Consider the following 14,413-nt stretch of genomic DNA (forward strand, 5'->3'; position numbering starts at 1 on the left):
GGGGCCTCAGCATTGCGTCACTGCTTTTTGCAGATGACGTGGTGCTGTTGGCTTCCTCAAGCCGTGATCTTCAGCTCTTGCTGGAGCGATTCGCAGCTGAGTGTGAAGCGGCCGGGATGGGGATCAGCACCTCCAAGTCCGAGGCCATGGTTCTCAGTCGGAAAAGGGTGGTATGCTCCCTCCGGGTCGGGGAGGAGGTCTTGCCCCAAGTGGAGGAGTTCAAGTATCTTGGGGTCTTGTTCACGAGTGAGGGTAGGATGGAACGGGAGATCGACAGACGGGTCGGTGCAGCGTCTGCCGTCATTCGGACCCTGTACCGGTCTGTCGTGGTGAAGAGGGAGCTGAGCCGAAAGGCAAAGCTCTCGATCTACCGGTCGATCTACGTTCCTACCCTCACCTATGGTCATGAACTTTGGGTCATGACTGAAAGAACTCGATCCCGGATACAAGTGGCCGAAATGAGTTTCCTGCGCAGGGTGGCTGGGTTCTCCCTTAGAGATAAGATGAGAAGCTCAGTCATCCGGGAGGGACTCGGTGTAGAGCCACTGCTCCTCCGCGTTGAGAGGAGCCAGTTGAGGTGGCTCGGGCATCTAATAAGGATGCCTCCTGGACGCCTCCCTCGGGAGGTGTTCCGGGCATGTCCCACCGGCAGGAGGCCCCGGGGGCGGCCCAGGACACGTTGGAGAGACTATGTCTTTCGGCTGGCTTGGGAACGCCTCGGGGTCCCGTCGGATGAGCTGGAGGAGGTGGCTGGGAATAGGGACGTCTGGGCTTCCCTTTTAACGCTGCTGCCCCCGCGACCCGACCTCGGATAAGCGGAAGACAATGGATGGATGGATGGATGGATGGATGCCTCATGAAAGGATGGTGCCAAGAAAGAAAGTGTCTTAGCACATCATCTAGTCATATCTGACATATTTTGTGGGCTTCAGAAATCAGCTTTTTTAATTGTATCTTACTTACCATACTTACCATGAATAAGCCATAACCCATTCTCGCTCTCTGATAACCCCTCCCGGTTTCCACACACTCTTTACTTCTGGACTTGCTTTTCCTGCCTTTGCTAGGCTCCAGTGACACCACCTCCTGTTAGCGCCAATATTTTTGGTCGCTGAACTAATTGGAGGCCTAAAATAATTTCTGCATGGGCCTCTTCAAACCCTGTTACTGCAAATCTCAGACTGATAGCTTTAATTATCTTTGAAGCAATGGAAATATTGAAGTTCACTTCGGTAGTTTTCTGTACACAAAAATGTGGATTTATGGATCCATGGATCAACAGGTCGTGCAGATAAGAGCAATTGTGTCCAGCTCAGTAATCTCCATTTCTAAATCAAATGAACTCGCAGGAGAAATAATTGAGTCAAACGATCATTACCTTTGTGTTGTTGTGGTTTGTTTAGACTGTAGGCGCACCATTTCCTGTGGTGTATCTGGTAAACGTCCTGTTTTTCTTTCTCTCTTCATCTCCCATTCTCCTCCAATGATCCCGTACGGAGTTCCATTTGCACCCGATGGAAAAAAATAGAACTGTAGATTTTTCTATAATTATTATTGTCTAATTGAGGGCTTTGATTATGTTTATATATTTTGCTTCTTAGTTTATAATCACAGCAAGACCTGGGGAGCACGTGTCGTCAGGTCAAGTATAGCTGGATTTCTTTCAAAAAACAGAAATAATTAAACACTAAAGGCAAACCATATATTATTTATATATTCACACTTTTCCCTGGAAATTCTTTAGTTAGCTTCAAATCCTGTTGTTTGTCTTTCCTATTGTAAGAGACAACCATCAGATTTGCGTTTATATGGAATGTCATGGTCTGGACCTGTATCTCACTCATCATCGTTATCCTCATATTTTAGTGAGGTAAGGTCGCGGGTGTGACGTGCGGCACGGCAGCTGAGTGGTTAGCGGCAGCCTTCCTGTGTGGAGATTGCATGTTCTCCCGGTGCTCATGTGTTTTTCTTTCGAGCAAGCTTGAAATTATTTTCTGACAATTAAAATCTGCAACAATATTATTATTATTTTTCATTCATTAACATTGTATTAAATTAGTCCAGTCTCTAAGCACTACTTTGTAAATATTTTTTGCTTATCTATCCCTACAGTCTTTTCATCTTTTTTTTTTTGTCTTTGAAGTCTCAATTTACTGTTTACCCTGGAGTGCCATGCCTAATCGCCTTGCATGCAGTGTTTTGACAACGTTGATATCAATGACAATAAAGCCAGTTGAATTGAATATGAGTGTTGTGCTCTCATCAACAAAATAGATGGGAAAAACGCCGTGCAGTTTGCATGACTAGTGGGTGCTTGAACAATTCTTAACGGATACAGCACTCGATGATTGACCAATACATTGTATCACTACGCACCGTGCGTGGGTCACAAGTAGAATGTCAGTACACAGAAAGTTGTTCCTTATGACGAAAACAACTCCTGTCTGGAAGGTTTTAAGTACTCCAGAAGCTTAAACATTGTACTATTCTTTTTCTCTGTTTTTTTTCAGAAAATAAAACTCTAGTTTCAAATAATAATATAATTGTAACTACACAAACCTTAGCAATTAGCTCAGTTATACTGCATACTTAATCTAAACCAACTACAATTGCAATCACTGTGGAGGCTGTCGCTTCTGATCAGGTTAGCGCCATTCTTGGACATCTGGAACCTCTATGGCAGTAAAAACTGGGTTATTAGTGAATGGAGCAGTCGCCACATTCAGTTCATCTGGATGTTATTCCGATGGTTCATATGGTGTGATCGATGCAGGGTTCTCAGAACTGTCTGGGGCGTCTGCATTACAGCATTGGTTGTTTCTGGTGGACTGACGGGTTCCAGCATCAAGTAACTGATCCACATGTCTGTGCCAGATCAGTCCTGGTGACACCCAAACTGTGTACGTAAGTGGGCCAGTTTTTAAAAAGATATTACCAGTTTGCCACTTATGATTTCCATGACGATAATATCTGGTGAGCACTGGTAGACCCACATTGAAGGTTCTCAGTGGTGATTGCATTTTCATCTGGTTGCTTTGTTTCTTTGACAAACCCCTGTACAGGTCTGGTCTTAGGAGGTCCAGACAGGATTTTAAGGATCTTCCCATGAATCACAATGACAGTGTCTCACCTGTGGTGGAATGTTCGGTGTTGCGGTAGGACAATAGGAAGTTGGCCAGCTTCTCTGGTAAGGATTTTGGTGTTCGCCATGGCTTTCATGGATTGCTTAAAGGTTTGGACGAATCACTCTGCAAATCCATTTGTTGCCGGGTGAAATGGCACGGTGGTAATATGCTTGATTCAATTTCCCTTCGTAAACATCTGAAATTCCTCGGAGGTAAACCATTATCACTGACTTGTTGCTAAGGGAGTCCAGCACAAGCTAACAGTGCACAAAGAGCTTCAACGGTTCCTGTAGATGTTGCGCTCTTCATAGGGAACACTTTGGGCCATTAAGAATATGCATCGGCTACTACCAGGCACATTTTGTCCAGAAACGCACATAGTTGATGCGAACTCTCTGTCACACAGTCGAAGGCCACTCCTAGTTTTGTGGTGGTGCTACCTGCGGTTGGCTGAATTTGCTGACATCCTGAGCATGCCTTTGTGAGGTCTTCAAGTTCATGGTCAATACCAGGCCATCAGACAAGGCTTCTGGCCAGGCTCTTCATTTTAACTACGCCTAGATGACCATCGTGAAAAGACGTCAAAGCTTTGGTGGTATGATAACTCTATTGCCCCACTTTACACAACCTTTGCATACGGACAACTGGTCTTGTCGTGTTGCATATTTTGATAAGTCGACATGGCACTAATGAGGCCATCCCTCCGCTGTCAAGAAGTAGACTCTCACCATTGTAGCGTCACGTCTCCCTCTTCACTTCCAGATAAGTGACAGGTAGGGTCTCAGTCAGTGTCATGTGAAAGAGTTCAGCTGGATCTAAAAGTACATGCGTGTCACCTGACTCATGGGAAAGGCGAGAAAGACCGTCCACATTTCCATGAAATTTGGTGCTTTTGAACTCGATGGTGTAATCATGAGCCACCATCATGGTTGGGACTGACTTGCTGGGGCTGAAGATAGCCACTAGAGGCTGATCAGTAATCAGTGTGAAGTGTTTACTATAAAAGGTATTGTTTTAACTTTTTGACCCTTCCAGATTAAGCTCAATATGTGCTCAACTTTGCTCAGCTTTGTTCAAATATTTCAGAGCCATTTCTCAATTTGTCACATGGCCCCGATTCCATTTGACAATGCACCACAGGCTAGATGCAATGGCAGATCGGGGTTGTAGTGCGTCAGTACCTTCTCTGAATAGTTGCTGCCATGAACGCCTGTTCACATGAATTTGTCTATCTCCACACTGTTTTCACTTGCAACAGACTGCTCAATGGATGCAAAACCGTTGCAATGTTTAGCAAGAACTCCGCATAATAATTCACAAGGCCCAGAAAGGAGCGTAGCTGAAGGACATTCTCGGGCCCCGGTGCCTTCACAACTACATCCACCTTATCCTGTGCCTTGTGAAAACCATCTTCGTTTATCATGTGACCACAGTACTCGATTGAGTCTTCGAAGAATTTTTCTTTTTCACTCGGAGTCCAAGCTTTAAGAGCCTGTTTAGGACTGTCTCAAGATTGGTCAAAAGAGCATCTTCGTCACTTAGTGTAGCAAGTATAGAGATAGTGCTTGGTGCCGGGAACGTCTTGAAGAATTGGTCAATGGCTCTTTGCCATACAGCAGTGGCAGACACTACTCCCAAAACCAACCGGTTGTATTGGAAGAGCCCCTTGGCGGTGTTAATTGTTAGATATTTCTTTGACGATTTTTCTAACTCCATTTGCATGTTGGCCTGCGCTAAGTCGATCTTAGAGAAATGCTGGCCTGCCTGGAGGAATGGATTTATACTGACTTTGTAGTCACCACAGATTCGTAAAGCATCACTCTTCTTTACAACTTGCATACTTAAGCCATTCAACGTTTTTCAAGATAGCTTGGTCCTTAAGGCGCCTGAGCTCTGCTTCTACCCTTGGGTGCAATGCGTAGGGTACGTTGCAGGCTTTGTGGAATTTTTGTTGAGCGGTGTCCTTTAAAGCTACTTTGGCTTTAATTTGTGCCAGGCTTCCAATTCCATCTTGAAAAACTGGTGCGAAGCAATCCAATGATGGGTTCCTTAGTTGTTCTAAGGTAGGTTGAGGGCTTCTGTTAGACATATCCATTACATTGATTGATTCCAGTTAAGCTGGATGCTATTCTCGCCCAAATAAGGGCACAATGTAATTTTGTACCCAATACAGATCCAGTATTCGCTCTGTTTTCCATACTTTACTTTACTTTTAATTTTCCCAATGGGAAGACTTCTTCACCTTGTCACGGTTGCCCATTGCCCTCACTCCAGTATCCGATATCGATCTCGTCTGTCTCCTCCTGCCCGGTATCTTGCTCCAGTCTCCAGTATCCGATATCGATACCACCTGTCTCGTCCTGTCCGGTATCTTGCACCAGTCTCCAGTATCCGGTATCGGCCCCGACCGTCTCATTCTGTCTGGTATTGTGCTCCAGCCTCCAGGATACGGAATCGATCCCGCCTGTCTCCTCCTGTCCAGTATCTTGCTCTAGTATCTGGTATCGATCCTGTCTGTCCCGCCCGGTATCTACCCGTGTGTCCTGTATCAATCCCATATGTTCTGTCCGTCCTCGATCTTGTCTGCCTCTGATTTCTCTGTCTCACTTTTTCCGCTCAGCGATAACCGCATCCCTGGATTACCTTTTTAAACTAATTAGGACCCTTACAATATATTCCTAGTCAGAAATTGAAGTGTAATTTCTCAAATGCACGTAGGGACTGGTTCAAATCTTTCCGGATAACAATAGAACATGTTGACAAGGTAATGAAGACTCTCCGTTGTTTAGTTGGAATGAAGATTTATTTAGAGAACATGGCGCGGGTCGAACACCAGGGCAAAGGAGGGCTGAGGCCAGATCCAGAAAGGATTGGCAAGAAGAAGAAATGAGCCGCAGACTTTTAAAAAAATCCTTATTTTATTACATGCAGATGTACACCCAGGCAGGTCTAAGTATCTGGTTTTAAATGCACGTCCGTGAGGGTGGGCTCCTCGAACTATAGTGGAAATATGATTACAGTGCATAGTTATATGTCTATTCAAATTTACTTCAAAATATATTTGAGTTGACTGCCGCTTAAATTGACATAGTGCTGCCTCAACTGAAACTGTCAGATTCAGTGGTACACATTTAGGTTGTATCAGATTTTCACTGATCTATGTGAGAGATAATCCTAAATGAGCATGCCTATACGCACATACTGTTTCATATATTTTTCTTGACTTTAATGAATGGAGTCTGTGGCAGGCATGCCAGTGCTCTATTGGTTTTCTAGGAGAATGACACTGTGGGGCACCATTTCATTCAACCTGGCCGTCTTCATCAACCTTATCATTGCTTTCTTCTACCCGTATAACTCCGGACAAGGTATGATTAACAGTCAAAGTCCCAATTTTTTTTTACCCCTCCAGAATGGCCAGTGGACAGCAAAAATAATGTGTTGATTAAAACTAACAACTTTACAGTCCATCTTTTAACTATTCTGTAAATGCAGCAAGGTGGGGTTGACCAAATAGTGTCTGGACCAGTACGAGAAAAGGACCTAATTGCTTTACGTTTCTCACAAGTTTTGTTAAAGGAAAGAGGGTGCACCCACGATCCAGTGTTCGCTAGGCGCGGGAAGCAAGTCCTTCTCGTACTCGGATTGTGATCCGAACATGGTAGTGGATCTTCTGTAGCGAGCGATGGTGGAAAAACAGGTCGATAGCCAGAACAGGAGAGCAAAACGTGGTCGGGGTCGGAAACAAGTCGTAAGTCTGGACGGGCGAGCAGACGTGGTCAACATCAAAACGGGAGCAAAAACGGGACAGTTGGGAGTCAGGGTCGAAAAAGGCTTGCCTAGTATACACTGATGTTCACAGACAGATTGACAAAAGGGGACATATAGGAGTGGGTTCAAATAGGGACAGGGAGCCAATCAGAGTCTCAAAAGGTGGACCTGGCCTTCTGGTCTGGGAGATCAGGGTGTGGACTGACTCCAACCGTCCGGTGAGCTCCCCCTTTTGATGGGCAGGATGATACCCAGTGTCCTTGCCTGCCACAGTACAGACAAATCCCCTCAGAGAGTCGCCGCTGATGGTTTTCTACGGACAGCGACGCGTGATCCACTTCCATAGCCTCTGGTGAGTCTAGTAGGATCGCGGGTGGTTGCTGGAAATCCAGAGTGGTGCCAATCCCTTCAGTCGAGCAGGAAATTCAGTGGCTCTAGCAACCTCTCTCACGGCGTTGCCCCCGGACCCGACGATCATTCCGAGCCGTGAGCACGATGGTCTCGTCGAGACTGGTAGGCGAAGAGTGGGACACTAATTCGTCCTTTATGTAGTCTGTCAGGCTGTGCAGGTAGGCGTCCACTAACGCCTCAGAACTCCAGGTACTCTGACAAGCGAATGTCCGAAAATCGATAGAGTAATTTGCGATCGTGCGCTTTTCCTGCCGTATACTCATCAAAACCCTCGACGCGTCGGCCGATGAGGACCCTGTGTCAAACACCTTGAGTAACTCCTGAGCCAGTTGATCGAAGGATGAGCAAGCCGAAGACCCTCGTTCAAATTCTGCTGTTCCCCAGAGTCGAGCCCTCCGGGACAGATGATTGATTGGACTGCCACCTTGGCCGCCTCTGAGGCAAAGTTTCGGGGTTGCAGGTCAACAATGAGTCGGAAGTTGACAATAAACAGGAGCGGGATTGCCACAAAACTACTCCGGAGCGCCCACTCACGGCTCCGCCGTTCTGATGGCGGGCGGGGGTGCCGATGCTTGCAGCTGACAGGCAAGAACCTCCGGGAGTGCATCCAGCCATTGTTGCCCGCGCTGAAGCAACTGTTGTTGCTGCCGAACAAGCCGAAGAATGGCGGACACGTCACCCGACATCCGGCGGACCTCCCCCTCAGTCCGATTTGAACGCTGCATGGCGGTGGGAGTCTCCGTCTCTCTCCGATCGGCGCTTGGGTGAGCGTTCGCTGGGTGTTTTTCTGGTCAGTCCGTACTGTCAGGACCAGAATGGGAACAGGACCCAATTGTGTTACGTTTCTCACAAGTTTCATTAAAGGAAAGAGTAAGGACTGCGCCCACAATCCTGTGTGCGCTAGGTGCAGGAAGCAAGTAGCTCTCGTATACTCGGATTGTGATCCGAACACGGAAGTGGATCATCCGTAGCGAACGATGGCGGTGTCAAGGATGGAAAAACAGGTTGGGACAGGAGAGCAAAAACGTGGTCGTGGTCAGAACGGGTCATAGGCCGGGACGAGAGAGGAGACGTGGTCGGGATCAAAAACGGGTCGTAAGTCGGGACAGGACAGCAGACCTGGTCAGGATCAAAAACAGGTTGATAGCCGGAGACAGACAAGAGCAAAAACGGGACAGGTGGGAGTCCGGGTCGAAAAAAGGCTTGCCTAGTATACACTGAGGTTTGCAGACGGACTGACAGAAGGGGACAGATAGGAGTGGGTTGAAATAGGAACAGGGAGCCAATCAGAGTCTGAGGCAGCTGGCGCCAAAGGAGCGGGCACAGGTGATTCACATTGGTAATCAAGACAAATAGAATTTGGTGGGTGTGGGTTTGATAGATGCATGAAGAGACAGCTGGCAACAATACTACAAGATTACTACAAAACTAAATATTAAATTTATTGCTTCACAACAGGGACCTAATATATTTTGTCTACAGTAATACTATGATACAAAAATATTATTACAGAATTATTACACCAGAAATTATATTAAAAGAAAACTATAGTAATATAAAAAAATGTTAAAGAAATGCTACAAAGATACTAATATGGAAATATTTCAAGAAGCTTTTCCAGAAATACTACAAAAATACCACTACAGTAATACAAAAATAATTCTACAGGAATATTACGCTAGAAATACCACAAAAGTAGAACTACAGTAATACTACAAAAATCCTACGGATAAAGTAAATAATGGCTTATGGAAATACTACAAAAAACACTGTAGAAATATTACAAATATTACAAAATATAAACACATTATTACTATAAAATACTACAAAAATACTACAAAAATCAGACGAAGAAATACTACACAGATACCACAAATACAACTAGAGTAATACTACAAAACGCCCCGACCAAACATTCTTTTCTTCACATTAGTATGCAATGATTGGTCATTACTGAGATGTGTTGTTCACACAAGAGTTTGCCTCATTTGCAGATCAATTGTGAAACTAATTCAGTCAGTTGGCTGTCCTTTGGGCATTCTATGACGGAAAGCCTAAAGGCTTGGCTGTGGTACTTCTGGTGTTAAAAGTGCCAAGTTGACTTCAATTATCACAAGTGTATGGCCAGAAATGTAACTATTTCCCATCCTCTGTCCTACCAGCTGGAGCCATTGATGACTCTCTACTCCTGATGTTGTTTTGGGTTCTAATCGGACTGTCTCTGTTGGCTTTGCTCTCCCAGCAATATGGCCTTCAGCCCCTGACTTTAGCTTTCATCCTGAGGTCTATCTACCATCTGGGTATCGGGAACACACTAATCCTTCTGGGCACACTTAATGTAAGACCTATTAAAGAGTTTTTATGTATATATCTTGCGGTTTGAAGTGACCTACATTTCTAACGCTTAGATGAATCATTCTGTTGCCCTCACCGACAATCGTAAATGAAAGCAAGCTGGAGTGCGTAAGTGTTACAACTTGTAAGCCTAGGTAGACCAGGTTAGCCCGGTTTGAAATTGTGTGTAACAGAAATAACTAGGAAATGGGACCCTGAGTGAGCTGGAGCAAGAATGGAGTCAAACAAGGTAAGGGTTTAAAAAAACTATATATGTATTGAGTAACAGTAAAGTAACAGAACTCATACAAATCTCACAGAACCAGTCCAAGGGACTAGGAAGTATGCCAAACCAAAAGCAGCCAGTCACTGACTGTACTGCTCTCACCAAATGTACAAAGGTGTCATAACCATCTAACATGTTGTATTGAAGAAAACTAAGAGGCCTCTGTCTGACCTGCCCCAGGGCCTGGTCGTGCCAACCTAACAGGTAATAGGAGTGTGCATCTGGCCGAAAAAGAGTAAACAAAGACTGAACGAATAGAATAGAATAGAATAGACGGCGGCGCAGTGGTTAGCGCTTGTGCGGCACAGTTCATGTCATGGGAACCTGTCATGGGTTCAAATCCAGCTCCAGACTTCCTGTGCGGAGTTTGTATGTTCTCCCCGTGCTTGCGTGGGTTTCCTCCGGGCACTCCGGTTTCCTCCCACATTCCAAAAACATGCATGTCAGGTGAATTGGCCGGTCCAAATTGTCCCTAGGTGTGATTGAGCGAGTGAGTTGTCTGTCCCCGTGTGCCCTGCGATTGGCCGGCAACCAGTTCAGGGTGTCCCCTGCCCACTGCCCGATGATTGCTGGGATGGGCTCCAGCACCCCCGCGACCCTACTGAGGATAAGCGGTGTAGCTAATGAGATGAGATGAGAATAGAATAGAATATACCCTTATTGTCATTGTTACAACATGGGATATATTGTGACAACGAATTTGGACGTGGCACTCCAATGTAACCGCGGGGTACCTGTCCCACCAAAGATCCACATTCACGCTGGACTGGATGATGATGTTTTTATTACAGTTTCTGCAGATGATGGCAACATTAGCTTCTCTGCTGGCTTTGATCTCTTTGATCTCGTTGGCAGCTCGCTCTGTAGACTCCCAAAAGCATATCAAAGAGCTTTCTTTTCAATTTACATAAAATACATTTTAGAATATTACAATACATGTTTACATCCATTTTAACAAGATACTTTTAACAATTGAGTGTCAAGAGAACCGAGTAGACGACCAAATACATGGTGCTTTTGTACTAAATGACTGATTGGCAACAAGTGATGGCAGCTGGTGGTGTTTAATGTGTTAAACGAGGATGTTAAGCATATGTTCCAACCAATGGTGTGGCAGCAACAGTGCAAAAACTAAGTCTTGTGATCTGAAAAACACGAAGCAAAGATAGTGCCACCCAAAGGCAAGAGATGCCTTAACAGTAGGTGAAAGTAATGGGGTGGCCTCTCCAGCGTGTCCTCGGGACGTCCTTCCACTCATGCATGCCCTGAACATGAACAATCTAGATAAAGTTAACCCCCATACATGGGGTGTAATGTTCCCTATAATCTTCAACGGGTCTGAGCAATCACAAAAAGTGAATAATAACCGGTGAGCAACATCAACCCTACAGTATGTGTGCAAACCAAATTATTATTAAACATATCCTAAACCTGGGATCAAATCAAGTTACCGTATTTTCCGCACTATAAGGCGCACCGGGTTATAGGGCGCACCCCGAAAAAAATCGTTTTTGGTCCTATTTTTGACATACATAAGACGCACCGGATTATAAGGCGCTACAATGGGAACGTGGACAAAACAGTCAGATAGTTCAGTCCAACTTATTACCCCCTTAATATTCCCAAAGCTTGCAAAGACGCAAATACGTGTCGAGAACACGTGCGGATGCGGTGTCCGTACGATGTCACTCAAATGCATCGTTTCATCATTCGGAAGGTTAAAGTCTTGGGATTCAAGAAATGCCACACATTCCTTAGTTTCTATTTTCTTTTTCGCTCGCAACTTTACTGTGCATATGACAATAAACACTTGGAATTGAGTTGAATTTAAAAATAGACACTCCATTCCATCCATTATCTGCACCGCTTATCACAGAAACATCGAGTTCAGTCTGAAACAAGATACAGGGACAATATGAAACCCGGAGTAGCTCACCGAAGTTGTTGTGTTCATAATAATGTGCAGCCAATGTCCTCTTATATCCGTGAGTGCAGTAAATCCAGGAGAATATTTACAAATACAGAATAGAAAAAAATGCTTTCTGTGTGCCGTCAGCCACGTGCTATAAGCATTCATCTTTTTCGGCCAATTGCAGGCTTTGTTTTGCCGTTTAAGCCAATGCCAGCCTGTAAATGATAAAAAGGATCCGCCTCTTGACCTCCGAAAAACTTTAGCCAATAGTGATCGATTCAACTGATGATTGACACATCTTTTTCAGCCAATTGCAGCCTTTGTTTCGCTGTTTAAGCCAATGCCAGCCTGTAAATGATAAAAAGGATCCGCCCCTTGACCTCCGAATAACTTTAGCCAATAGTGATCGATTCAAATGATATTTGACACGTTGGTTAGCCAATGAAACGCCGGTAAATAAATCCCAGCATACACCGCGTACTACTTGGCGTTCGGGGGAAAATCTAGTCGGCGGCTGCAAGTTACATGGAAAACTTAATGTTGATCCATAAATAAGGCGCACTGTATTATATGGTCAGCTTTTGAAAAAAATAAAGGCTTTTAGGTGCGCCTTATAGTGCGGAAAATATGGTTAATCATACTGGGTGGGTGTCTGGCAACACAAGTTAGCTTTTCAAATTTTAATAAATTGGCTAATGTAATATTGTTAAGGTTGCACGGCCCACACGCGTCAGTTGTTTTTTTTCCAACAACTATTACATAAAATTTCACTTTCTAAAAAAGTATCTTTTGTTTCATAATATTAACATTTTATTTTTTATCCATTTAGTTTGTATTTAGTAATTTATTTAGACATTTGTATAATAAGAAACCGTATAACCGTACAATTTTGTTTAAAAGATTCACTGTTACGCAAAATAATTTGCAATTTATTTGAATGTAAAACAAGAGCGATCACAGAGAGCCCAAAAACTTGCTTCTTCTCCAAATAAAGACGGAAACCTGGCAACAGGTGAAGTAGACATTTGCAACTATACTTCAATTTTTTTGTTTACAACAGAATTCAACTGTAAAACTATATAAAGTTACTGTCACTGTATAGAACGAATCACAATCTCTAGCTGGAGAATCCTGATCCAAGGTTAATATTAACATTCCGACTTTTGATAAAAAGATATAAGTCTCTGTACGATGTCACCAGTCATGCCACATATTTTAGAAACCTTCAACTTTTGGGATTCAAGAAATGATAACCATTTCAAAACAAACCTATCACTTTAACATCACAATCAGCCTGAAACAAGATACCCGAAAACTATAAAGGAGATGTAACTCACCAATTAAGTTTTCTGGCTGTCATCAATTTAGTGCAATGTCCACAAAAATGGCTTTGTTACAATCAACAAAATCCAAAGAATCTAACCATATAAAATATTTATTCAAAAATACATCATAATCCCATCGGATAAAAAAAAAAAAATCCCCTAAAAACATTTCTGCTTCGATTACGTTCCTAGCAATAATCTGTTTGTTTTGCGCCAAACCTCACCTTTTAAAGATAAACAGAATCGTATTTTTTCCCATTATGGTTGTTAGCCTCTGACCTTTCGATTGACGCCACTCTTGGCCAAAAGGAAGCCATTTTTCACGGTCTAGTGCCTGCACTGGCCTATATAGGTCTGTTTGATAAAAGGGAGATCACCTCCTCTAGCTCTGAATATCTTCAGCCAGTAGTAACCGATTTGAATGATGATTGACACATTGGTTGGCCAATGAAATTCCCAACATAATTGTATGCCATTTTACAGGGGTGTATTGAGAAACGATTCAATTTGAATCATGTACAAACAAACAAACAATTGAATCATGTACAAGAAACGATTCAATCTGAATCATGTACAAACAAACAAACAATTGAATCATGTACAACAAACAAACAAAATATTTATGTTTCAATAAGTGGAGTGTTAATAAAATGGGGGGAAAATAATTTCTGATACTGATATAACCAGGTAAAACTAATTTTAAGTTACCTGTCCAAATGAATGTTGTGCCATCTCACCTTTCCCACTCTCTCTGCTCGCTCCTCCGGCGCCGTCACGAATGGCAGCCACTCCAGCAGCTCCCGTGTTATTTTCGATTGTTCTCAGTTATTTTCGATTGTTCTCAGCTTAGGGATGCTGCTGGAAAAGTGAATTTCCCTTCGGGGATGAATAAAGTATCTATCTATCTATCTATCTATCTATCTATCTATCTATCTATCTATCTATCTATCTATCTATCTATCTATCAAATCGGAGCCAAAAATAAACATGCGCAAGGCAATTCTTGATTCATTTTTACGCACCATTATTACGCACAAGTGTGCACAATAATTGTTTGGATTTCCAGAAAGAGAAATTAAACATCCACTACTCATTCACAATGTCTTAGAAATTGGCCAAAGTGAAATACACATTTTGCAGAGGTTTTAGTGTTGTAAACTGAAGGACTTCAAGCTATTGCCTCACTTGTTTTCCAACTGAGATGCCCACGCTACACTCATTTTCAGGCCTTTAATTGCAAAAAAAAAAT

General features: G+C 43.5%; 1 protein-coding gene across 1 annotated transcript in view; it reads left to right on the forward strand.

Annotated features, from left to right (window-relative positions):
• itpr3 (inositol 1,4,5-trisphosphate receptor, type 3) overlaps window positions 1–14,413 on the forward strand; it is a 307,422-nt gene that overhangs the window by 250,966 nt on the left and 42,043 nt on the right. The window contains exons 50-51 of the mRNA XM_088320630.1: window positions 6,374–6,493; window positions 9,470–9,645. Of these exons, the coding sequence (XP_088176756.1) occupies window positions 6,374–6,493; window positions 9,470–9,645 (296 nt within the window). The remainder of the gene's footprint in view (window positions 1–6,373; window positions 6,494–9,469; window positions 9,646–14,413) is intronic.

This window comes from Urocampus carinirostris, chromosome 17 (genome assembly GCF_059441175.1).
Source record: "Urocampus carinirostris isolate Australia breed hairy pipefish chromosome 17, RoL_Ucar_1.0, whole genome shotgun sequence".
NCBI lineage: Eukaryota > Metazoa > Chordata > Actinopteri > Syngnathiformes > Syngnathidae > Urocampus > Urocampus carinirostris.